This window comes from Exserohilum turcica (genome assembly GCF_000359705.1).
Source record: "Exserohilum turcica Et28A unplaced genomic scaffold SETTUscaffold_4, whole genome shotgun sequence".
Lineage (NCBI taxonomy): Eukaryota > Fungi > Ascomycota > Dothideomycetes > Pleosporales > Pleosporaceae > Exserohilum > Exserohilum turcicum.
In genome coordinates, this window is record NW_007360247.1 from 1,914,321 (window position 1) to 1,936,267 (window position 21,947).

At 53.8% G+C, this 21,947-nt stretch overlaps 11 protein-coding genes across 11 annotated transcripts; 7 read left to right on the forward strand and 4 right to left on the reverse strand.

Moving 5' to 3' along the window:
• Nucleotides 1-287: 287 nt before the first annotated feature.
• Nucleotides 288-1,619, forward strand: SETTUDRAFT_93688 (uncharacterized protein; the record flags this gene model as incomplete). Its single annotated transcript, XM_008030375.1, has 3 exons — nucleotides 288-465; nucleotides 586-653; nucleotides 942-1,619. The coding sequence occupies 3 exons, from the start codon at nucleotides 288-290 to the stop codon at nucleotides 1,617-1,619; spliced, it is 924 nt and encodes a 307-aa protein (XP_008028566.1).
• A 532-nt stretch (nucleotides 1,620-2,151) lies between these two features.
• Nucleotides 2,152-3,903, forward strand: SETTUDRAFT_21565 (glycoside hydrolase family 35 protein; the record flags this gene model as incomplete). The annotated part of the gene is made up of 2 exons (XM_008029841.1): nucleotides 2,152-2,464; nucleotides 2,537-3,903. 2 exons carry the CDS (start codon nucleotides 2,152-2,154, stop codon nucleotides 3,901-3,903), a joined length of 1,680 nt encoding a protein of 559 aa, XP_008028032.1.
• Nucleotides 3,904-4,220: 317 nt separating this feature from the next.
• SETTUDRAFT_139094 (uncharacterized protein) lies at nucleotides 4,221-5,412 on the forward strand. Its single transcript, XM_008030376.1, has 2 exons — nucleotides 4,221-4,501; nucleotides 4,580-5,412. Exons 1-2 carry the CDS (start codon nucleotides 4,285-4,287, stop codon nucleotides 5,134-5,136), a joined length of 774 nt encoding a protein of 257 aa, XP_008028567.1. The 5' UTR covers nucleotides 4,221-4,284; the 3' UTR covers nucleotides 5,137-5,412.
• Nucleotides 5,413-5,667: 255 nt separating this feature from the next.
• On the forward strand, nucleotides 5,668-6,654 carry SETTUDRAFT_92586 (uncharacterized protein; the record flags this gene model as incomplete). The annotated part of the gene is made up of 1 exon (XM_008030377.1): nucleotides 5,668-6,654. One exon carries the CDS (start codon nucleotides 5,668-5,670, stop codon nucleotides 6,652-6,654), a length of 987 nt encoding a protein of 328 aa, XP_008028568.1.
• Nucleotides 6,655-7,428: 774 nt separating this feature from the next.
• Nucleotides 7,429-10,266, forward strand: SETTUDRAFT_21568 (uncharacterized protein; the record flags this gene model as incomplete). The annotated part of the gene is made up of 1 exon (XM_008029842.1): nucleotides 7,429-10,266. The coding sequence occupies one exon, from the start codon at nucleotides 7,429-7,431 to the stop codon at nucleotides 10,264-10,266; it is 2,838 nt and encodes a 945-aa protein (XP_008028033.1).
• A 396-nt stretch (nucleotides 10,267-10,662) lies between these two features.
• SETTUDRAFT_119307 (uncharacterized protein) lies at nucleotides 10,663-11,754 on the reverse strand. The gene has a single exon (XM_008030378.1). The coding sequence runs from the start codon at nucleotides 11,729-11,731 to the stop codon at nucleotides 10,787-10,789; it is 945 nt and encodes a 314-aa protein (XP_008028569.1). The 5' UTR covers nucleotides 11,732-11,754; the 3' UTR covers nucleotides 10,663-10,786.
• A 723-nt stretch (nucleotides 11,755-12,477) lies between these two features.
• On the reverse strand, nucleotides 12,478-14,421 carry SETTUDRAFT_139101 (uncharacterized protein; the record flags this gene model as incomplete). The annotated part of the gene is made up of 1 exon (XM_008030379.1): nucleotides 12,478-14,421. The coding sequence occupies exon 1, from the start codon at nucleotides 14,365-14,367 to the stop codon at nucleotides 12,478-12,480; it is 1,890 nt and encodes a 629-aa protein (XP_008028570.1). The 5' UTR covers nucleotides 14,368-14,421.
• Nucleotides 14,422-15,603: 1,182 nt separating this feature from the next.
• Nucleotides 15,604-17,936, forward strand: SETTUDRAFT_119314 (uncharacterized protein). Its single transcript, XM_008030380.1, has 2 exons — nucleotides 15,604-16,121; nucleotides 16,172-17,936. Exons 1-2 carry the CDS (start codon nucleotides 15,971-15,973, stop codon nucleotides 17,824-17,826), a joined length of 1,806 nt encoding a protein of 601 aa, XP_008028571.1. The 5' UTR covers nucleotides 15,604-15,970; the 3' UTR covers nucleotides 17,827-17,936.
• A 141-nt stretch (nucleotides 17,937-18,077) lies between these two features.
• Nucleotides 18,078-19,070, reverse strand: SETTUDRAFT_92906 (uncharacterized protein; the record flags this gene model as incomplete). Its single annotated transcript, XM_008030381.1, has 2 exons — nucleotides 18,078-18,223; nucleotides 18,251-19,070. The coding sequence occupies 2 exons, from the start codon at nucleotides 19,068-19,070 to the stop codon at nucleotides 18,078-18,080; spliced, it is 966 nt and encodes a 321-aa protein (XP_008028572.1).
• Nucleotides 19,071-19,421: 351 nt separating this feature from the next.
• On the reverse strand, nucleotides 19,422-20,051 carry SETTUDRAFT_21573 (uncharacterized protein; the record flags this gene model as incomplete). Its single annotated transcript, XM_008029843.1, has 3 exons — nucleotides 19,422-19,439; nucleotides 19,496-19,767; nucleotides 19,895-20,051. The coding sequence occupies 3 exons, from the start codon at nucleotides 20,049-20,051 to the stop codon at nucleotides 19,422-19,424; spliced, it is 447 nt and encodes a 148-aa protein (XP_008028034.1).
• A 690-nt stretch (nucleotides 20,052-20,741) lies between these two features.
• Nucleotides 20,742-21,698, forward strand: SETTUDRAFT_21574 (uncharacterized protein; the record flags this gene model as incomplete). The annotated part of the gene is made up of 1 exon (XM_008029844.1): nucleotides 20,742-21,698. One exon carries the CDS (start codon nucleotides 20,742-20,744, stop codon nucleotides 21,696-21,698), a length of 957 nt encoding a protein of 318 aa, XP_008028035.1.
• Between the last annotated feature and the right edge of the window lie 249 nt (nucleotides 21,699-21,947).

Sequence of the window (21,947 nt, forward strand, 5' to 3'; positions counted from 1 at the left end):
GAGGCGGACGGATTACAAAGGTGCTTACATAGGTAGGTAGCTACTGTAGTTGCATTTGTGATGCAGTAAAGTCGTACATATATACATACATACATACATACATACATATACGTACGCAGTCGAGTTATCTGCAACAATCTAGCTCTCGTATCCTCCCTCTCTCACTCTCTCCCACTATCCATTCTTGTGTTTTTTTGCATCCAGGCTTAAATACCCTCACTTCCTCACACCCCTCACACCCCTCACACTTACTCACACTTTACTCCCTTCGTCTCCCCTCCCGCAAAATGACCAAACTCATCACCGTCTTCGGTGCAACAGGCAACCAAGGCGGTTCCGTCGTCCGCGCCATCCTAGTCCATGCACAGCTCAGCACACAGTGGCGCATCCGCGGTATCACGCGCAGTCCTGATAAACCTGATGCGAGGGCCATGGTGGAGAGGGGTGTGGAGATGGTTGCTGTAAGTTACTTTTACTTTTTTTCCTTTCTGGGTGTTTTTGATGGGGGGGGTTGAGATGGAGGGAGGAGAGAAGGGAAAAAGTGTTTGATATTATATGACTAATGCTGGGGAATATAACATGCAGATTTGAATAGTAAAGAGTCGATTTTGCAGGCTATTCGGGGGTCAGATGCGGTGTTTGGCGTTACCAATGTAAGTAAGTATTTGAGGGTGATGATATGAGTTCGTTTTCTTCTTCTTCTTCTTCTTCTCCTTCTTCTTCTTCTTTCAACTTGCCTACCGTATTTTTGACTTTGAATAACTAACCTATTGTTCCTCGCATTTTTTTTCTTATTTAAAATACCCAACTGATCTTTGTTTCCCTTTCTCCCCTCGCTGTCTCCCAACTTCACACCTCCAACTTTCCCACGTTTCAATCTCGTCTTCTTCGTTTTTTTATTTATGAAAACAAACTACATAACTTACCGTCTTGATACATAGTACTGGGAAAAAGCGTCGCTAGCCCACGAACTGCAGCAGGGCCGTAACCTCACCGACGCGTGTCTCGAGTCCAAGGTCTCACACCTCATCTGGTCGTCGCTACCTCACGTATCCAAAATCACGGGTGGGAAACTGGCGAATCTGCACCACTTCGACTCGAAGGCGCTAGTTGAAGAATACATACTGGAGACTGGCCAGCCCGCATCGTTTGTGCTACCGGGATTCTTCATGGCAAATGTACCTGGGTCTATCAAGCGCGTGGCAGCGGAAAACGGAGACGGATATACACTGACACAGCTGTTTCACCCGCACACGCAGATCCCCATGCTGGACGTCGCACATGATTTTGGCAGGTTCGTAGCTGCGTGTCTGGCGCGCCCGGACTTGACAATGGGGAAACATGTGCGCGCCGCGAGCGGCTGGGCCACGCCACTCGATGTGTGTGCTGCAGTCCAGGCTGTCACGGGGAAGCCGTGTACGTTTCATGAGATGCGGGATAGCGAGTGGAAGGGGGGCGAGGAGCTGCGCGAAAACATGGATATGATTAAAGACTGGATGTATTATGGGCCTGGGGCGAAGGAGGGCGTTGAGTGGAGCCAGGGCGTCGTGGGCGATGTTGGCGGGTGGGATGGGTTTGCGGATTTCGAGGGGTTCCTGAGGAGAGTGGGGTTTTCTTAAGTGGTGGAGTGGGAATGGAGGAGTCGTTGCAGAATACCAAAGCTTGTTACTGCGGCGCGGGGAATGGGGGTACTTGGGTGATGGGGCGCTAGTCGATATGAGGTATGTATGGTAAAGTCGAGCGTGTAACGAGAGGGCTTGCAGGTCGGATGCCAAAGACTGGCCGGAGCATGCTAGGTACGGTATACCTAATTGAGTATCTCTACCGTGCAGATCCATCTTAAACTAGATATCGATGTTTGACGTCGTAGATACGCCGCGCTTTTAGCAACCGGTAGATATCAGCATCCATCTTTCTGCTCGCCCCTCGGTGATTACCTATTACCCCGCCTGGCAGCAGCACCAGCAGCCCCGCTGGCCACTGCACGTGGGGCGGACGAGAAGGGCATACAAGCAATTGACCGTTTTCAAAGAGGAAAGAAAAGCGTCTGTGATGTATACAGTCAGTGCATCTTCTTTTCCCTACCTCACACCTCTTCCTACTTGTCAATTTCCTTGAGAAACATCCCCCCCCTCCCTCGAAAGATACATTATGGCTTCCAACACCCACATCCCGCACCTCCGTGACTATGGAACCACGAAACAGCTTGTTGTCCATGGCGAGCCGTTCCTCATGCTGGGCGGCGAACTGCAGAACTCGTCGCTCTCATCCGCACAATACATGCGTGAAGTGTGGCCCAAGATGCGGGCGACGAATGTAAATACGCTTCTTGGATCCGTCACGTGGGAAATGATTGAGCCTGAGGAAGGGAAATTCGATTTCGAAGAGCTGGATAGAGTTATTCTGGGTGCGCGCGAGCATGGCATGCATTTGATTCTGTTGTGGTTTGGGTCGTTTAAGAATGGTGAGTTTCCTCATCTGTACTCCTAGCTGATGGTTTCGTGTGAGGGGAAAGGTTGATTTTGGAATTGCATAGGCAGATCGACTTATGCGCCGGGCTGGGTCAAAACGAATCCAGAGCGGTTTCCACGCGCGGAATTGCGCAAGGCGGGGGGCGTGGTGCAGGTTGCCGATGTGCTGTCGCTGTTTTGCGAGGAGAATGTCAAGGCGGATGCGAAGGCGTTTGCCAGGTTGCTTGCGCATGTCAAGGAGGTGGATGAGAAATACAGCACTGTTTTGATGGTCCAGGTAGAGAATGAAGTCGGGCTGTTGTTTGATAGTCGAGACGGGAGCGAGCGGGCGAACAAGGTATATGCAGAGCCTGTGCCCGCGGATCTGCTCAAGTTTCTGGGCGAAGAGTACGAGTCGCTGCATACTGATCTCAAGTCCCACCTCAAGACGTTTGTTGCGCGGTCGAAGCCGCAATCTGGGTCGTGGGAAGAGGTGTTTGGAAAAAGCAACAGGACGGAAGAACTCTTCATGGCATACCACTATGCGCATTTCTTGGACCGGGTGGCAGCAGCGGGTAAAGCCGAGTTTCCACTTCCGCTTTACACAAACGTGTGGCAGAATTATGCAGGCGAGGATGCCGACGACAATACTCCTACTGTTGTAGGTGGAGGCGGAGAGCCAGGCGACTACCCTTCTGGAGGCGGCACCACCAATGTTCTTGATATATGGCTACGCTACGCACCTAATCTGGAGTTCATTGCGCCGGACATTTATCTCAACGACTACACGACTTTGTGCGGCAAGTACCGGCATGGCAGAAACATCCTCTTTATCCCAGAACAACGCAGAGACGAGTATGGCGTTCGCCGTATCTGGATAGCGTACGGAACGTTCCAAGCTCTCTTGGCTAGTCCATTCGGTATCGACACACTGGAGCCCGAGACCAATCCCTTTACCAAGCACTACGGGTTATTGTCGCAGGTTTCTCAGCTTGTGCTGGAAGCACAGAGAAATCCCGGCTCATCTGTAGGCTTTTGTTTCGACGAAATTTCTGGCGACAAAGACCCATCGAAACCCATCAGACGGCGGTTTGGCGACTGGAACATTACTGTCGAGCGCTCGTTTGTGTTTGGGAAACCAGGCACGGGCAGTGGCATGGTGATTCATCGTGGCGGTGCGCGTTTCCTCCTCATTGGATGGGGCTTCCAGATTATGGGTGAATCAACAAAACCCGGCACCAAGTTCAATGGCATTCTGAAGAACGAGGAAAAGGTCGTGGAGGATGTGAAGACGGGTAAATTACGGACGCTGAGGACGTTGGGGGGCGACGAGACGAGGAGTGGTGCCAATGCCGTGATGCCGAACGAAGACCCAGACTATGGAGGCTTTCCTATCGCTATTATGATACCTGCTCGGACGGGCATTGCGGAGGTTGAGTTTTATTCGTTTTGAGGGTGTATAAGATCATTGGTTGAATGTATGAAGGTGGATCTTGATGCTTGGATTTCAATGGAGGACCGATTGGTGTTCGAATGGGGATATAAAGATATGCGGCGTTGAATCCATCTCAGGTCCTCTTATCAAATAAACATAACAAGCAAGAAAGATGGTGTGAAGTGTGGTCCAGGTATTTGAGACGTAACGACGCTAGTGGACCCTGGCTGGTAAGGCTGAGCTCCGACCTCCGTGCGACAGGACCAGATACGTGTTAGGACCACTTAGACCAGCGGCTACATCTCCACATCTCCCATTGACGAGCGTCTGTCTCCCCAGAAGCTCTCACTCGTATCCCACACGCTTGCAGAGAGCCGAGCGCTCACTCACACATCCACCATGCACTCGAATCTGGTGCGGGTGCAGAATGTCTTCGGTTTCTTCACCACCGTCGCCTTCACAGTCGCGGCCGTCATCGCGCTGAGCAGTTTTATTTCGCCCCAAGATCCCTCGGCCAGCATATCGTTGCGCAATGTGCAGGTAGTCAAGGGCCGGCCGCACTACTACTCGTCCAAGAGGGAGGAGTATGCGCATATCAAGTTTGACCTGGATGCCAGTATGTCTCGCACTCATGCCTTGGCTGCGTTTTAGGCAGACAAACCCAAAAGAAATAACCGCTTACACTCTGCCCCAGATCTCAACAGCCTCTTCAACTGGAACACAAAGCAAGTCTTTGTCTACCTCAAAGCCGTCTACCCCTCGACGCGCGCCTCAGAGCCTCCCTCGGAAGCCATAATCTGGGACGCCATCCTCGCATCCACGTCGGCGCCCTGGCACCAGAACCACTTTGTCCACCCAGACCCCAAGTCGAAGCTCCCCAAGCAATCCGCCAGGAAGCGCGCCGCGTCCAAGCAAAAGACTGAATCTCCCTACCCCATTGGCGAGCTTCACCTCCAGAACCAGAAGCCCAAGTACCAGATCACGGACATCACCGGCAAGCTGGGCAACAGGACAGACGTAGTGTTGGAGCTGGGCTGGAACGTGCAGCCATGGGTGGGCGCCCTAACATGGACCAACTGGAACACAATCGGCGTTTGGAAGGGTCTGGAGGGCGGCAAGAGCAAGGCATTCGCATTCCCAGAGGTGGGAGCCAAGGCGGCGAAGCCCAAGGATCTCGAGACAGAGAAGGGTGCAGAGGGATATAGGCTGGAGGTTGGTGGTGAGGCACCCATGAGAAAGGCTGCGCACTAAGGAGATGAGGGTGATCATGGTTGCGCTGATATGTGCCATGTATTTGGAGTCGCGTGGGAATATCATACAGTGGTGTTGATGCACTTTGAAACAAGTTGGGTATTCAAGCATGTGTTCAAGTTGGGCTTGTCAATATGATAGCTGCTGTGCTGTGATCTGGTTAGAATAAGTGGAGAGCAAGTCGTAGAGAACATGACCATGGCCAATTCTACATGGCGGGGTCAAATATTGTGTGTAGGAAGTCTAACCTGCCTCTTCAACACGAATTTACAAAACCCCAGAAAGACTCCAGGTTGAAACGCATCAATTCCGATACTCGTCAAGCAGACGGTTTCGGCTGAAAGTCGGACCTCCGATCTCGCCGCAAACCGCCACTTCTGCTTGTCGGATTTCAAAGCGCTCCACAACCTCAGCACTTCACACCATGCGCCTCATACCCTCTTCCGACAACGTCACCTATATCCGGTCGCAACAGTCGCCCGACTGAGACTGCACAGAACCAAGCAAACAAACCATATCAAACCAGCCGCCATGCCTCTCGACAACATCCGCAACATCGTCCTCGTGCTCTCCGGCAAAGGCGGGGTCGGCAAGTCGAGCATAACCACACAGCTCGCGCTTACGCTGTCGCTACAAGGCCACTCGGTCGGCGTCTTGGATATCGATCTTACTGGCCCGAGCATACCGCGATTCTTTGGCATTGAGGATTCAAAAGTGAGGCAGGCCCCAGGTGGTTGGATACCGGTCGATGTACACGAAGCGCAGACGTTGCCAGCGCAGAAATTGAAGAAGGAAGAAGAAGGAGAAGAGACGCGCAGTGCAGAGGGACAGAAAATCGGGGCCTTGTCATGCATGTCACTGGGTTTTATCCTGGCTTCGCGCTCCGACGCCGTCATCTGGCGCGGTCCCAAGAAGACGGCAATGGTCCGGCAATTCCTGACCGATGTCCTCTGGCCGCCGCTTGACTACCTACTCATCGACACGCCGCCCGGCACCTCGGACGAGCACATCTCCCTGCTCGAGAATCTGCTGAAGAACACGACGCCTTCGCCCTCTCTCAACCCGAACCTCCCGTTTCTTGCTGGCGCAGTAGTAGTCACAACACCACAATCCATTAGCATCAGTGACGTTAAAAAGGAACTCAACTTTTGCAAGAAAACCGGCATAAGAGTTCTGGGGGTGATAGAGAACATGGCCGGCTTCGTCTGTCCCAATTGTTCGGAGTGCACAAATGTTTTTAGTAAAGGCGGGGGACAGGTCATGGCTAATGACTTTGAAGTCCCCTTCTTGGGCAGCGTCCCTATAGACCCCGCGTTCGTCGAGCTGGTAGAGAGCGGGACACGGCCTGTGTATCCAAAAGGAACTGTAATGGATGGTAAGGATATGAGTACGGAGGATGTCGCCGCGGCAAAGAACATGGAGGGCGGGTTTGTGGACAAGTATAGGGATTGCTCGCTCTACCCGCTTTTCGATGGGTTTGTGACGAGGTTGAAGGCCGATGTGGCGAAGATAGAATAAGAAAATGGGATTATGTGATGGATAAAGATACCAGCTCACAGATGGCGAATTATTAGACATGATGTAACAAAAACGCTTTCATCCTTTATTATCTCTGGGCCCTGGGAATTTGGGTTTTCTGCCATGGATGGTCTATGGATGGGACTTTCCACACTCTCAGCATACATATCGCTTCTGTCTAGATTTTTGAGCTTACTTGCCCTATCGATTGCCCTTTGCAGGCTCAACCAAGTGCCCAAGGTCCTGTCATTTTATCTCGATTTCGTCTCACACTTTTACTCAGTGGCACTGAAACATCCCAACCGTATACCGCTCTGCAGACCCAAGACTGGTTATCATCAGCCAAAACATGCTTTCGCCCCACGTTCAAACGATGTAGCCTACTCATCTCTCACGCTTTCACCCAAATATCCCGAATCCTGTCTTGCGCAATCACTGCCACCAGGCTACCTACAGCCCAAACGTGACTCTCTTGGACCTGACAAACGCACCACAAGGTGAGAGAAGCGGTGTAACTCTTGCCCAAAGCCTTCGCCTGAGAGAGGTGCCTACAGCATATAAATAGCCGCTCTTGTCTATCTCTTTTCTTCTGTACGCAACTCTTCTCCCTTTCTACAACATCCCAATCAGCGGTTTCTCAAAGCAGCTATTTTATTGCAGGGACAGCCATACAGTGATATTAAGCACTCATCTATCTCAAAGGTACGTATGCAGATGAATCAAACTTTCGCGATAACTGATTGTCGGATAGCGCGCCGGCCTGTGCAGTGCAGTATGCAGCCCGCAAGCAAGTCTACCGTGCAAGACCCGCGAGAAGCAGGTGCTTGTTCTCAGTGGGAACAGCCTGATAGCTCCTCTGTGCGTAAAGAAATGGAGGGTCCCGCATCTAGACGTTGCAAAGGCGAGGCTGCGAGTCACGAGCTCCAAGAGATGGACACCTCCCAACGTGATAGTGAAGAAGGTGTTATCAAGGACAAGCCAGAGGAGGCACCCGCTGAAAAAGACAAAACTATGTGCGCAAAGAACAATCGAGAGACGGGCCAACAGGAACAGCATGGTGTCAAGTCCAAGGATAACGCCGACAACACAGCTGGTCTTCCGGCAGGAACTGAGACTCTTGCACTTACCTTGTCAAACTGCTCTGGCCAGTCTACGCAGCCAAAGGGAGTTCCAGAAGCCAATGCTAAAACAGGTTCTGTGGAGCGAGAGCCTGAACGTGAGGCAGAGGCTCTGCATCAGGATGTCAGCTCGAACGATGCTCCAGTCAAGAGTGAGAAGCTGGATGAGGTGCATTCTTCTACTGTGGAATCTTTGAGTGAGCCAGCAAAAGAGATTCTCCAAGACAACGTCACTGGAAAGAGAGTCGAATGTGCAGAGCTCGAACAAGCGGAGTATCCTGGTCCAACAGTAGGACAAGGGATAGAGTTTCATGCATCTCAAGGCACAAGCGCGACTTCTCATGGGGAAAAGGACGAAGGCTATAACCAGACTGTGGATGTTACCGCTGGTGAGCCTGATCACAACAACGTTGCCCAGTCGGCGGTTTCTCTTGAGAGTGGTGGAGTTCAAGGCGAGCCATGCAGCGGACATGCATCACTGCAGACTACAGTCAGTGGCAAACCGGCGCAGAAAGACGAAGAGCCCCATGCAACTCCAACCCCTGAACAAACGGCTGCTTCTCATCATCGCAAGGAGAGCTACGAGACCGCTAAGCTAGCCTTACAAGACACAAGGACGGAAGTCGATGGAGAGAAGGCAACCACCAACCCTCCACAGCAACCCAAATCCATCTTGGTAGATACACCACCTAAACACAAGATGGACCAAACTCCACGTCACCACTCCTTTTCCACTCCTTTCAACTTTACCAGCAACTCGCCCTTATTCCGCCATTCAACGGGCGATGTTCCCATCCACTACCTCACCTCTAACGACTTTGCTCCATACAACACGCTTGCGCCTGCGCCTCCGAGCCTCCTACAAGCATCTATTCCAGCATACCCACAGCCGAATTTCGACGATGTCTTTAGCCGGCAACAGCAGCTACAGGCGCAAATCGCGGAGAAAAAGCGGCAGCTCGAGCATGTGCGGCGCCTGCAGGTAGAGAGAGCGTACCAGGCTCCAGACGCGTATGGTTATTCTGGCTTCTCTCCAAACCAGCACAGTGCTACTACTCCTTCATTCCTCATGGGTCCATTGACGTATCAGCGTGCTCCCCCGCAGCCCGGGTACCCGCAGCCTGGATTCGGGAACGGGCCTGCGAAGTATCAAGGGGGCCAGATGCAGCCATCGGTTCCTCATGGGCAGATGCCGGTGAATTCCTACATGGCGCCGTATCCGACGCAGGGATGCAATATGATAGGCATGCCGCTCCCGGGTTTGCGTACTACTGCACCAGAATCTACGCCACAGCAGAGAGACGATGATCGCATGGACGAAGACGACTGCGAGGAGGAAATGCACAAAAGAGGCAGCTCAGATGATGACGAGCCGTTGAAAATGCGAGTAAAACGACATCCATCCGGCACCAGTCCAACAGTGACAATTTCCAAGCCCGATTCTCCTGCACTGGCACTCCAGCACCAAGTCCAGCATACAGATACCGCTTCTACGCCGCTCGTCTCGCACCCTCCTCCTTCCACCACCACCCCCGCCTTCGACTGGAAACTCCCCCAATACGACATCCAAGTACAACCCCCGACCCCGACCAACGACCTTCCCAGCGCCAAGATCTCGCTGCCCGGCCTCGTCCGCGAAGAACTACTCCTGTCGCCCGACCACGCCGACCAGGAAACCCATCTCTTGCTCAACGTATTCCTCCCTGCTCAGCGCGCCCTCGCAACACCCGATCCGTGTCCCGCAGTTGCGCTCCTGAATTTCCATACTATCGCCGTCATGGTGATTGAGGCGTACGTGCAGTTTGAAATCGGGGATGAGGAGCCGGGAAGCCGGATTCGTACTCACGGTGGGAATTCGCAGCACGTTGGCGGCGGTAGTGGTAGTGGTAGTGGTAGTAGTAGTAGTAGTAGTGCAGGTGCAGGAAGCAAGAAAACCAAAGCAAAAACTTCACACGAAACAGAATACCCACGCACGCGCTCCGCCCGCAGCGCCAACCCCGACGAAATCTTCTTCGCAGTCCTCGATCGCTGGCGCGCGGGCCTCGAAAGCAACAAGAAGAATCTCGAGTTGATCCGCGGCATCCAGGAGTTTTGCGATGTAGCGCTCGATGTGATTTTTCATGTCAAGGAGCATGGGTTGCTGGGGCATGAGGATGGCGACGACGAGGAAGAAGAGAATGCAGAGGATGCAGGTGGTGAATGTGAGGAGGGTGATGCAGATGCAGATGACCAAGGTATCCTGGAAACCCACAAGACTACAACTACTACAGCCAAGCCTAAACCAACCACAAAAGCAAAAACACAAGTACACGGCGTAAAACGCAATCCAACATCCAAACAGAAACAAAGCCAGCCCAGCAGGAAGAAAGTTAAACTTGGTCCTGATGAGGGCACGACGAAGAAGAACAGTGGGAATGAGAATGGGAAAGGGAATGGGAAAGGCAAAGGGAAAAAGGGGAAGCAGGCTGGGATTACGGTTGTGAAGAGGAAGTAGAGTGAAGAGGAAGAGAAGGGGAGGGGAGGGGTATTGAGGCATGATACTTCTTCTTCTTCTTCTTCTTCTTTCTTTCTTTCTTTCTTTCTTTCTTCATCTTTGCTGCAGATGGGAGATGCAGATAGGAGATTCGAGTCAGTGTGTACTGCGAGAAAATGCATGAATCTGTCTTTTTTTTTAGGGGAATTCGGGGTGGATTGAGAGTGAAAGGTGAAATTCGGACTCGAGGAATACATACGAGAGAGAAAGTGAAGGAATATGTATGAAAATATTATTTGGGGGGGGGAGGGGTTTTTTTTTGACTTGATTTTGAAACAGTATCTAGTCGAGATCAATCACACGAGGGGGCGAAAGGGAGGCATATGCATGAATTTACTTACTTACTTGTTTTGATTTATCCATTTATTCATTTATTGATTTATCCATTCATTCATTCATTCATTCATTGTACTGTAGTATATCTATTTTGTATGCCTCATTCCACAAGCCACAGTTGTCTTTCCAGCAACAATCCCACCCTCTACCTAGAATGATAGTTATCCACAGGAGCAACACTCTTGACGCTCTCCCAAATCTCGTCGATGCCCTTTACAGCCTCATCGCTGAGTTTGCCCTTCTTGATGCCCTGGGCAGTTTGCTCGACCTGCGCGGGCTTGCTGGCACCGAAAATGACGCCGTCGTCGTCGCCCTGCAGGGCGCTGTGATGGGCGACCCAGCGGTAGGCGAGTTCGGCTTTGGACACGCCTTCCTTCTCTGCGATTTCGTTCCACTTGGTGAGGGCCTGGCGCAGGGGCTCGTGGTCGTAGAGCTTGCTGTACAAGCCGCCGAGGGCGTCCTTGTTGAAGCGGCCGCCGCCGGCATCCAGGTCGGCCGTTGTTTTGGTCAGGAAGCCGCCGGCCAGCGGCGAGTAGGCGTAGAAATGGATGCCGAGCTTGCGCAGCGTGGGGAAGAGCTGCGCCTCGTAGTGGCGTGCGACGGGGTTGTAGTTGCCCTGGAACACCTGCGGCAGCGGGTAGCCCTTGGCCTTGCAGATGTCGTAGATCTGCTGCACCTGCTCGGCGGCGTAGTTGCTTAGGCCGAACCGGCGGAACACGCCCTTCTTGTAGGCTTCGTTGATGCCCTCGAGCGTCTCTTCAATGGGGATGCTGGTTTCGGGAGCGTGGATGTACAGAATGTCGACTTGGTCCAGCTGCAGGCGCTTCAGCGAGTCTTGCGAGTCGTTGATGGCGCCGTCTTTGGTGGCGGTGCCGGGGCCAAAGCCGCCGGGGAGCTTGGTGTCAATGGTGAATTCCTTGCGCTTCTCGAGCTTGCCAATGGCTTCTTCGGAACCGGGGTATATGCGTGCTGTGTCAATGTTCTTGATGCCGTTGCTGAGGAGCGTGTCGATGACCTGACTGCGCACTTCGGGTGTGTTGAAGTATGCCTGGTCGGAGAGACCGAAGCCTCCGAAAATGATCTTGACCATTGTGGTGGTGGTATGGAATTGGGTGGTTGTAGTAGGTGGGTGTAGTAGGAATGCTGGCAGTGCCTTTCCGGAGCTGCTTCGCTGGCCTACTTATACTTGGTCCCGCACCTTCTTCTCTGGGTCCTATAATGCAGCCTTCCGGTGGGACCAAGTCAGCTAGTGCACAAGTGTCGCAACTTTTACTTGTGATGGCTTACCCCTCCCTGGGACATGATTGCACTCGCGACCGCCCACCAATCATGCCAAAGGCTATCCAGGCCTTAACCCCGTAAATACGCGGCACTCGCGACTCTGACTTTGCGCTGACAAACCTGGTTCGGACATGTCAACTTGTGACAGAATTGCGTGCGTAGCGGTAAGCTGAGTAGAGAGCAGTGGCAGAGGCAGTGAGTGGCATGACAAATGGCTGGTGCCCGCTCAAGATGCGGTTCCAGAAGCATCTCCACAACTTTGGACACTTTGCAACAGCAACAGACGGGGCTGGGAGCCACTTTGTTGCATGCAGGTGGTTCGCTGGCGGGGCGCCTCGTCATCCGGTTCCACGCTGACGACTGGCGATCCATCGTCTGCATAGACGGCGGCGGAGGCTATGCCAGTACCGGCCAGTCCAAAAGCAGCACACTGGAGACGTCTCTCTTGGCACCTCAGGCCACCCGCTGGATGCTTGCCACAAGCTTCTCATCCCGCATAGCAATGCACCTCTATTCTTCTCTACTTGTGTAACACTATAGTCTACATATACAACATCACGACGGCCCCGCCTCCATCTCTGTCCACCCGCCGTCCGCTCTCCACACTCCCGCCTTTGTGTAATCACCCCGCCCCCCTCCTTGCAAGTATGCAAAGCGAAAGTACTCATTTATGCCCTCCTTGTGCCTGGTCCATGTCCAGTCTCCTTCCATCCGGTCTTCAAACTCGCGGTATCTTTCCACGTCATTAACTAAGACGCTGATTCCCTCATAAGGCTTTGGAAATGGAAATTGCCAATCAAAAGTAATGTTGGCCTTGACATGGGGAAGATCCACGTTGTTGTAAATGACGGGCGCAGTAATGACTGGGAGAGGGGTGCCACTGGGCGCATCGCCACGAAGCGCACCCGGCGTTTCCAGAATACTGGCAAATCCCCAGCGCGCGATGCCATTGATGAATAAGCCGATGAGGATGCCTTGGTAGAGGAGCGAGGGTCGTGTCTGCATAGACGTGCCTGGAACGAGGAGAAGGCCGAGAATGTAATGATGGATCCGGACGTTCATCTTGGGTATCGCAACGAGGGTGAGTATGCCTGCAACCAAGATGCCGTAGATGGCCAGGTAGCGAGGAAGGCGTCCTTCAATCCTAAACGCCCAGGCCTGTCCGAGGGCAATGAAGAACAGGGTAAGGACAATGATGATGAGCGCAGGGATGGCGCCTGGCTGGTTTTTAATCTCGTGAGGGGTGAGGCGCTCGATGGGAATCTTGTCAAAGGTGTAGTTGTTCAAAGCGCCTATCCAGCATCCTCCCAGCCAGAGAATCGTCTTTTCAATCTGCGCATCCAGGCCCTCGAGCTGGCGACGCACGGCAAATCGGTAAACCGCATACATGCAAAACGACGCCGGGAGCAGACGTGCTAGCGCTATGCTGACAATGGCATAGTAGTCGGTCATGTTGGGCGGGTCCGAAGCAAGCGCGACATGGCAGAAGATGCCGACGAAGACGGACGTGAAGAAGACGGAGGGCGATGTGGTAAAGAGCGACAAGAGAATCGTGAATGTCAGCGAAACACCAAGCAACGGCCACCTTAGATCTCTGCACTTGGCTTGGGCGCCACCGAGAAAGGAGATGGAGCGCGGAAAGTACGAGTCAAAGCCAACGCTCTTGATGTGCTTTCGATCCACACTGGGATAGTTGGACTTTTCGCCCGCCTGTGCCAAGACTCCACACCCTCCCGAAGCGTCGTTGATGTAGCCAGCATGGATGGCGGCAGCGCAGATGAACGAGTCGGCACGGTAGTATGTGTTTTCAAGCGTTTCCTCCTCGTCTGTAGGCCCGCCTATGACGAGGGGTTGATAACTCACAAACTGATCCCCAACAGCATGTGGATATATCACTTGCACGCGCTTGCAGTTTGCTGGGCAGCGAAAAGGCATGGTGCTGTTCTCAAACGGGCGGCACAGGTCGCCATTGAGGCCACAGCCATTTCCATCGCTCCAAAAGCGATCAGTACATCGCACGCGCACGGGGCTGCCGTAGCCGGGTATGTCTGCTGCAAAGGCACTACGATGCAAGACCAAGCCAAAGGTCAGGATCCAACAAAAGTAGAAGAAGACGAGCAAGGCAATCTTCTGCTTCTTCTTGGGGAAGTAGTTGTTCAAGAAGCGAATGGGCGCCGTTTGGATCCTGGGGAAGAAGGGACGTATCTTCCACGGGCGCGGTGGCTGAGGGCCCTTGGCCCAGACAACGACATTATGGCAGAAGCGGCGCAATCGTGGGGGCAGGTATCTGGTGGCGTAGGAGGGTCGTTGCGGATGGTGGTCCTCCCGATCCGGAGCCTCGGAATGGGTAACCAATGTGGCAGCCGAGGCGGTTGCATGTTCGTCGTCGCGATAAGCCTGCGGAGGCGCGCCCTCGTCATCGTCGATCGAGTCCTGCGGGTCCATGTCTGGGAGAGAGGCCAACTCGTGGCGGGACTTTGGGGACGACACTGTGACGGTGGATGGCGCCGCGGTCGCAATGCGCCGGGGCTTTGGGGGTGGTTATCGATAAGGGATGGATGTCGGGGGCAATGCGCGCGTGGAGCCCGGGGCAGGATGTGGTAGCGATATGTCCTGTAGGGTATGTGTGTATATCTCTGTGGCGCCGGGGGTGGAGGAGGGGGGGGGAGAAGGGGGCAGAGGATATAAACAAATGGCAGCCCAGGTGACGCATGCGCGTGAACCAAGAAAGCGGCTGGGGAGGCTCCCGACGCTGCACCTGCATAATCGCCTTGTGGGGCAGCCGGTCTATTACCGGCACAGCCGGACTTGTCCAATGTCGACGCTGAGCGGCTTTTGTCCGCCAAAACTAGCCACCGACATCTATCCACAAAGGAAGGTCAGCCTCATTTTGACTTGACAGGTGCCATCAGGGATGCTGGGCTTCTCAAGGCCGCAGGGAGTGCACTGGCTGCTTGGACAAGCAGGCCAAGGGCATTGGAAGTGCAGCCGATGGAGCGACGTATATGTACATACATGGACTTCCGGATGAGGAATATCGACACCAAGGACAGGGCAGTGCCTGGGTAGTTCGAGTGAGGCTTCGTCAGGCCGCCACGTGCTGTACTGCGCCGTTTCCTGTGGAGTCACGTGGGTGATTAGTCACGTGGACTACGTCACGTGAACTATGTCACGTGGGCACATGTCACGTGGCTGTCTCGTCCCATGTCCTTTCCGGTGGAAACAGCTACATGAGAAGCCCAGCGCAGCCTTGTTTGGCATGCAGCCCTATGCAGCTGTGAATCTTTGGCTAGAGAATAACGCAATGTAGGCGTGAACATCCCGTGTCGGTCCAGTCCACGCACGGGTAGCAGCAGGGCTTCCAATGATGCGGTGAGGCTTATTTCGACTACCCGTATGCAGACCAGCACATGTAAGGCACCAGGGACCGAACAGACACACGAGACGACGACTACATGGCTTGTCCTGCTCGTGTGCATCGAGACACATAACACATCCGAGTCTTCGCTGGCCGCTGGCTGTTGGGCACATGCAGACCGGGTGCAGCGTGCGAGGGAGGCGGCTCACCGTCACCGTCACGGCGCCAAGCCGCTAGCCCACGACCAGCAGTCGCCGCACGTGGCAGAGCAGAGGGCGGGCCGGTGCGACTTGTTGATGCGACAGCATTCAGACGTGTTGCGTGGATTCGTCCCATGCATGTCGTGGCAGCTTGACGGCCATGGTATGCCATGGTATGCGCCAGGCTACCTTACAGTGACAACGCCCACGGCTGGCCCGTTGCGGTCTAGCTGCGACACGCATCCATGCAGCTGCCCGCCTCGACCTGTGCTGAGGTCACTCTTAAGCCCGTCCCGTCACCATTTCTAATCAGTCCCTTATCGGGACCTCGGACCATTCCACGGGCGGCAACGCGACTCCATCCTTCTGCTCTCCTCTAGTCTTCCTCTGACTGCCATTGTCGCCTTGGGCCTCTTCGAGACGTATACCAAGGCTGACTACTGCTACTGTTACTGCTGCTGCTGCTGCTGCTACTAGCTTGCTGCCCGCCATGGCGCAATCCCCAGAAGACCCTACCTCTTTGCCCGAACCCGTCAGTCTCGCCCATTTGCTGTCACGCAGCACAAAAGCCCGACAAGCTTCGTCCATCAAAGACTTCTACAAATACTTTAGCATTCCCGGCATTGCTCAATTAGCTGGAGGTACGTGCAAACAAGCGTCATGCCAGCCCGCAGCAGCTAACATGTGCCAGGTCTGCCCGACGACCACTACTTTCCATACGACACCCTTGAGGCCAAAGTCGCCCGCCCGGACCGATGGCAGCCCTCCCCAAACAAGCCCCTCGACCCCCCTCCCGACGACCCCCCGTCCTGGCGATTACCATGGGCCTCGCCACGTAAGCGCAAGGCGCCACCTTCGTCGCGTTTGGTGGTGCCCAAGGACTCGAATGTGCAGGATCCTCTGCGCATGATCGATCTCAAGTCGGCACTGCAGTATGGCCAGGCCCAGGGCTACCCGGCTCTGTATCAGTTCATTCGCCAGTTCACACGTGAAAACCTACACCCGTTTGTTCCATACAAGGACGGCCCCGAGATCCTCTTGACATGTGGCTCCACCGATGGCTTTTCCAAGACCCTGACCGCCCTCAGCGACGAGTGGGCAGCAGAACACGACCCGCTCCATGAGCGACCAGGCTTGCTATGCGAAAAATACGCCTACATGAACGCCATCCAGACTGCCAAGCCACGAGGTTTCAACATTGTACCCGTTGCCATTGACGACGAGGGCATGAGGGTATCCGGACCAGGCGGTCTGCAGGATGTCCTGGATAACTGGGATTTGACAAAGGGACGCCGACCCCACATCATGTACACGGTGACCATTGGTCAGAACCCCACGTCAGGCACCCTGTCTGTGCAGCGGCGCACCGACATTTATGCGCTTTGCGTAAAGTACGATATTGTCATTGTAGAAGATGACCCATATTGGTACCTCCAGTACCCCTCGTCGCTGCCTAGCGGTTCCACGCCCCCAAAGCCCAAGAAGTCGTCAGGTTTCGAGTTCTTGGACAGCCTGATTCCCTCATATCTCAGCGTTGACTACCAGGGTCGCGTAGTACGCCTCGACACTTTCTCCAAGACGGTCGCTCCAGGATGCCGCCTTGGCTGGATTACCGCACAGCCTGCCCTCATTGAGCGCCTCCTGCGCATTACAGAGACTTCGACTCAGCAGCCGTCTGGTTTCGTGCAGTCGATGATTGCAGAACTGCTCATGGGTCCACAGTCATCAAAAGACGCTGGCAAGGGTGGCGCGGCAGACGGAAGCGGCTGGAAAGTCGACGGCTGGGTGCGCTGGCTTGAAGGCTTGAGAGGCAACTACGAGCGACGCATGCAGAAGATGTGTGATACCCTTGATGCCGGGAAAGAGGTGGTCAAGGCTGGTCGCCGCCAGAGTCTTGTCGACATTACTGAAGGAGACGATTGGGCGGTTGTCGAGAAGACGCCGATGTACACATTTGTCCGCCCACTTGGCGGCATGTTTGTATGGGTTCGCTTCGACTTTTCCTCGCACCCGCTCTGCAGACAAGTTGCACCCACCCGCCTATCCCGTGCCCTCTGGGTGCTCTGGACAACCAAGCCTTTCCTCTGTCTTGTGGCTCCTGGCAGCATGTTTGCAACCAGTGACGAGATTCGGGAAAAAGACAGCTTCAAGTGCTTCAGACTATGCTTTGCTGCTTGTCCAGCAGACGAGGTCGAGGACATTAGCCGGAGGTTTGTCGAAGGAGCGCAAGCATTCTGGAGAATCAAGAACAAGGTTCGCATCGACAAGTTGCTGCAAGATGAGGGCAGCGCGATTGCGGGTGTAGATCATACTGCTGGTATGGCCGTTTTGACTGGCCTGTGCTAGATTTCCTTTCTCTCTCTCTCTCTCTCTCTTTCGTTTGGGAGTCATGCGTCATGGCCATTTCCAGGATATACACAAGTAACGATGTATCGGTACATTTTAGAGACGAATACAAAAAAAATCGTACAACACAACCATTTCAAACAAACTAGCCGATAACTACCACACATTGCAATGTTTCAAACATGCCTAAGTTTCACGTCAACATGCACCTCACAAGCTCTACATACCATGATCCACCACCCACCACCACACTACATCAATACCTTTGCAAACGCCTCGCCAAGCCCCCTCTCAACAAGCCACTCCTCCACAGCCTTCATATCGCCTCTATTCGCCCTCGTCCCGCGCCTCTCCCCCACCACATCGGTAATCTCGCGCATATCCTCAAACACGCGGCCTCCACCCGCACTACCACCACTACCACCACCACACTCCTCGCGATACCGCTCACTAACCTTCTTATGATGTGCAGGGATATCGCCCCAGCTCTCCGTCTTGATATACCGCATATACGCATCGATATCAGTCGATGTCCCCTCGACACAGAGTAACCCTGGTTTCCCCGCGAAGAGGAAGCCAGTGAGACGGTAGACGGGTGCCAGCGTTATCAGGTCTGTGCGCTTGGAGCGCGTGCTGATGGAGGGGAAGTAGAAGAATACTCTTACTAACTGCTGTTTTTGCTGGTTTCCGTTGGCGTTGTGTGTGTCGTGTTCTTGTTTGAGGGTGCTGGAGAGGTGGGCGCGGGCTTTTTCCCGGATACTGTCGATGGTGCTGAGGAGATCTGAATCTGCGTCCGCGTCTGAGGAGGAGTTGTTGTTGTTGTTGTTGCAGGATGTGAGCTGCGCTGTTGCTGCCTTGCTCATCCAGTTCGGCTGCTGCACTCGCACTTTGACATTCGGCGCATCCAGTGGTGTCGAGTTGCCCTGGTATGCAAAGGGGATGCCGAGGTCCATTCGTAGCAGTCTTTTGGCGGCGGGATTGCGTGATGAATCCATCTCTTCCTCATCTTCTCCTTCTAGCGAGATCGGAAGGTCGAGCAGCACGGAGATACTCGGTGTGGATTTAACCACGGCTTCGGCTTTCTCTGTGTCGCTAGTGGTGGTGACGTCGCGGAGTATGTCAAGCACGCCTTTTGAGTCCTCTTCGATCATGGTTTCGTCCGGGTACATGGCGAGCAGGAGGTCGATTTGTCCGATTTGCAACTCGATTAGGTCTGCTGGGAGGAGGTGCCATGGTGATTCCATTCTGCCTTTTTTTCTTCTTCCCCTTTTCTCTTTACACACTTGGATGATAATGGTATTAGTGAGATGTGAAATGTAAGATGTGGTACTAGACGAATAACACAGTACAGCCGCAGAAGTTTGGTGCAGTGTAGAGAGCGAAGTCGGGACGCTAAGCCCGCGCTAATTTCACACAGAGCCAATCTCGGATTTTCGGCTACAAGCCACAAAACGCCACTGCCGCTCGCTCTCTACACGTGCATACTTTGTGGTACATGTATACAACGCTCAATGTAACTTTTTTTTCTTGCATTCAGGCGCTAATCAATATTTAGATTGTATTGCATATATACATTTCACCCGACCATGCAAATCCTACTGAGCCGGCGACGCCTGTATTCAATTAGCTTTCAGATGCTCATTTCCTTTCAATCAAAGCATAAACGTACCTCCCACATGTCAATCAAGACGGCATTGGGGTTCTTTACCCTCAGCACGGCTACAGCTGCGATGTTGTTCATCCAGGCGACGGAGCTGTTTGTGCTCGTCTCAAACTTGGCCCTCAGCATGTTGGGCCCATTTGCGATCTTTGGCGGCACTCCCTCGGTTCGCACGTAGATGATTTCGCCCTGGTCCGTCTGGAGAACATATCGGGTATCCGGACGGCCTTTGCCTTGGCTGTCGACCAAAAGCCAGTCGGCGCCAATGTTGAGGATCTTGCCTGAGCGATGTTAGCGCCTGGTGTGCAGAAGCGTGGCGTCCAGAATCATGAAGAGCTGTGTCTACGGCAAAATCTTCTCTCTCTTGGCATGAAGTGGATGGCTAATATGCCACTGGTTTTTACTCACCAGAAACTCGTGGGCCCTTGAACCAGCCTCCGGTAATGGGGATAATCTGGCGGTCTTTTCCATCGGGAATGTTTTTGATGGGAATAGCATTGGCCAGCTCCGCCTCCATGCTGTAGACAAAGGTCAGATTCGGCGGCGTGGGCTCCTGGGCGGCCATGGTGAGCTGGGTGAGCGCAGCGAGGGCGGTAGCAATGGGATATAGAAATCTCATGGCGTGTAAGAGAACAGCAACTAGTTATATGTTGCTACCAGGAGACTAACAAAAGGCGCGGTGAAACTGAAGACGTTACAGATAGCTTCCCCCACGCTTACTTATATATGTGCTCGATATCTACCGACGGAGTCCCCACTTCCAACATCTGCCATGAGATGCATTTGGTGCCGTGGTCGGGATCCGAGGCTGATGCTGAACGGGTTTAGTGTTTGAGACCCCGCAATCGGGCGCACGTTTACCCCAGTTGTGATATTGCTGGACCCGGCACGGCAGATGTAGATTGCACCTTTTGCATCGCGCTAGGTACGGGCCAACCTGGTACATTACCCGATTTGCCTAGCACTGGGCTAGAGGCTTATGTACATATGCTTGGACGCCATGTGAGATGACGTCAGTGAGCTGCTTGCGGCTAACATTGAATCGGGGGCCGAATTCAACTCGAGAGACGAGCGTTTGATCGGATTGGAACATAGTTTCATTCACGCTTCTCACAAACGCTGCGTCGCAACGTGCCAGCTACCATGAACAACACACCATGTCGCCACAGCCTCAAAACAAGCCGCACTCGCCATGCCTTACAAGCGGAAGTTCCCAAAGGCATGATATATCAAATAGCTATACAGCTAACCCGCCATGTCTGCGAACCACCGCTGTAAAGAATTCCAGACCATCAAGAAGCTAACTCATGGCGGCGACAACGGCACTCAAAATGCCGGCATATACCTCAGCAAGCACCTAGCCACCAACAAAGTGTACATTGAAAAGCGCATCGTCACTTCAGGCTACGCCAGGCGCGAAATCCAAGCCATGCTGCTATGCCAGAGCCATCCACACCTCGTCCACATCTTCAAATACCACGTCAGCGGGCCCTATGCCTCCATCTACATGCAGCACTGCGAGCTGGGCAGCCTCGACGCCCTGATCCTCCGCTACAACGCACGCAGCACACGTCTCCAGGACGAGGGCTTTCTGTGGCGCGTATTCTGGGACCTCGCACTCGCCGTGTGTTTTCTCGCAACAGGCCAGGACTACGCCGGCACACGGCAGCGCGCCATCCAGGGGCGAAGCGTACAGCAGAGCCCCAGCTGGATCCCGTTTCTCCACCGCGACATCAAGCCCGGCAACGTCTTTATGACGTGGACTAACCCTATGGCCGCCGACGCTCTCACGGTGTATCCATCTATTGTGCTAGGCGACTTTGGCTGTGTTGTTTCACCCACGGATCTCTATTCGCGCCACAAGGACCTGCTCGGCCAAGGCGACCCGCGCTTCGAGCCACCCGAAGAAACCTTCTGTGCGCAAAGCGACGTCTTCGGCATCGGCGTCGTCCTGCACTGTCTAGCCAGGATGACCCACGTCCCCTCGGACGCTATCCACAGCGAGCTGGTGCTGGGCCGCCAGTACACGGGTTCCTTGCAGCTTGTGCAGCTCGCCAGACACTGTCTTGCGGCTAGGCCTGAAAACAGACCTGCGCCGCAGCATCTGCCCAGGATGGTATTCGAGGGATTCCGCGTGTGGCGCCAGTGTAGAAGGAATGACGGTGCGGCTCTGCCCGCTTGGGCTTTTGGCTTAAATGCCAAAATCCAGTAATACGATTGTTTCTTTTCCCGTATCAATGTTATACCTACTGGCTTGATTAGCTCCTATAATTCTCTCAAATCCTTTTCTTAATACATGTAATGAATACGTTATACCTCCAGCTATCTTCTTCGCAGCAGGACACCCCCCATGTCAGCAAACTACCTAATAAGTAACTAAATCTCGTACGCACAGACATCCGATCGTCGCAACACACCACTACCCGTGTCCATCGCGCTTCGTTACATCCCGAAAAGGAAA

Bases quoted from the DNA above. Each gene is read 5' to 3' on its own strand.
- SETTUDRAFT_119314 (XM_008030380.1), top strand. From the start codon at position 15,971: ATGGCGCAATCCCCAGAAGACCCTACCTCTTTGCCCGAACCCGTCAGT. The intron at 16,122-16,171 runs GTACGTGCAAAC...AACATGTGCCAG, and splicing joins CATTGCTCAATTAGCTGGAG to GTCTGCCCGACGACCACTAC.
- SETTUDRAFT_139094 (XM_008030376.1), top strand. From the start codon at position 4,285: ATGCACTCGAATCTGGTGCGGGTGCAGAATGTCTTCGGTTTCTTCACC. The intron at 4,502-4,579 runs GTATGTCTCGCA...ACTCTGCCCCAG, and splicing joins CAAGTTTGACCTGGATGCCA to ATCTCAACAGCCTCTTCAAC.
- SETTUDRAFT_119307 (XM_008030378.1), bottom strand. From the start codon at position 11,731: ATGGTCAAGATCATTTTCGGAGGCTTCGGTCTCTCCGACCAGGCATAC.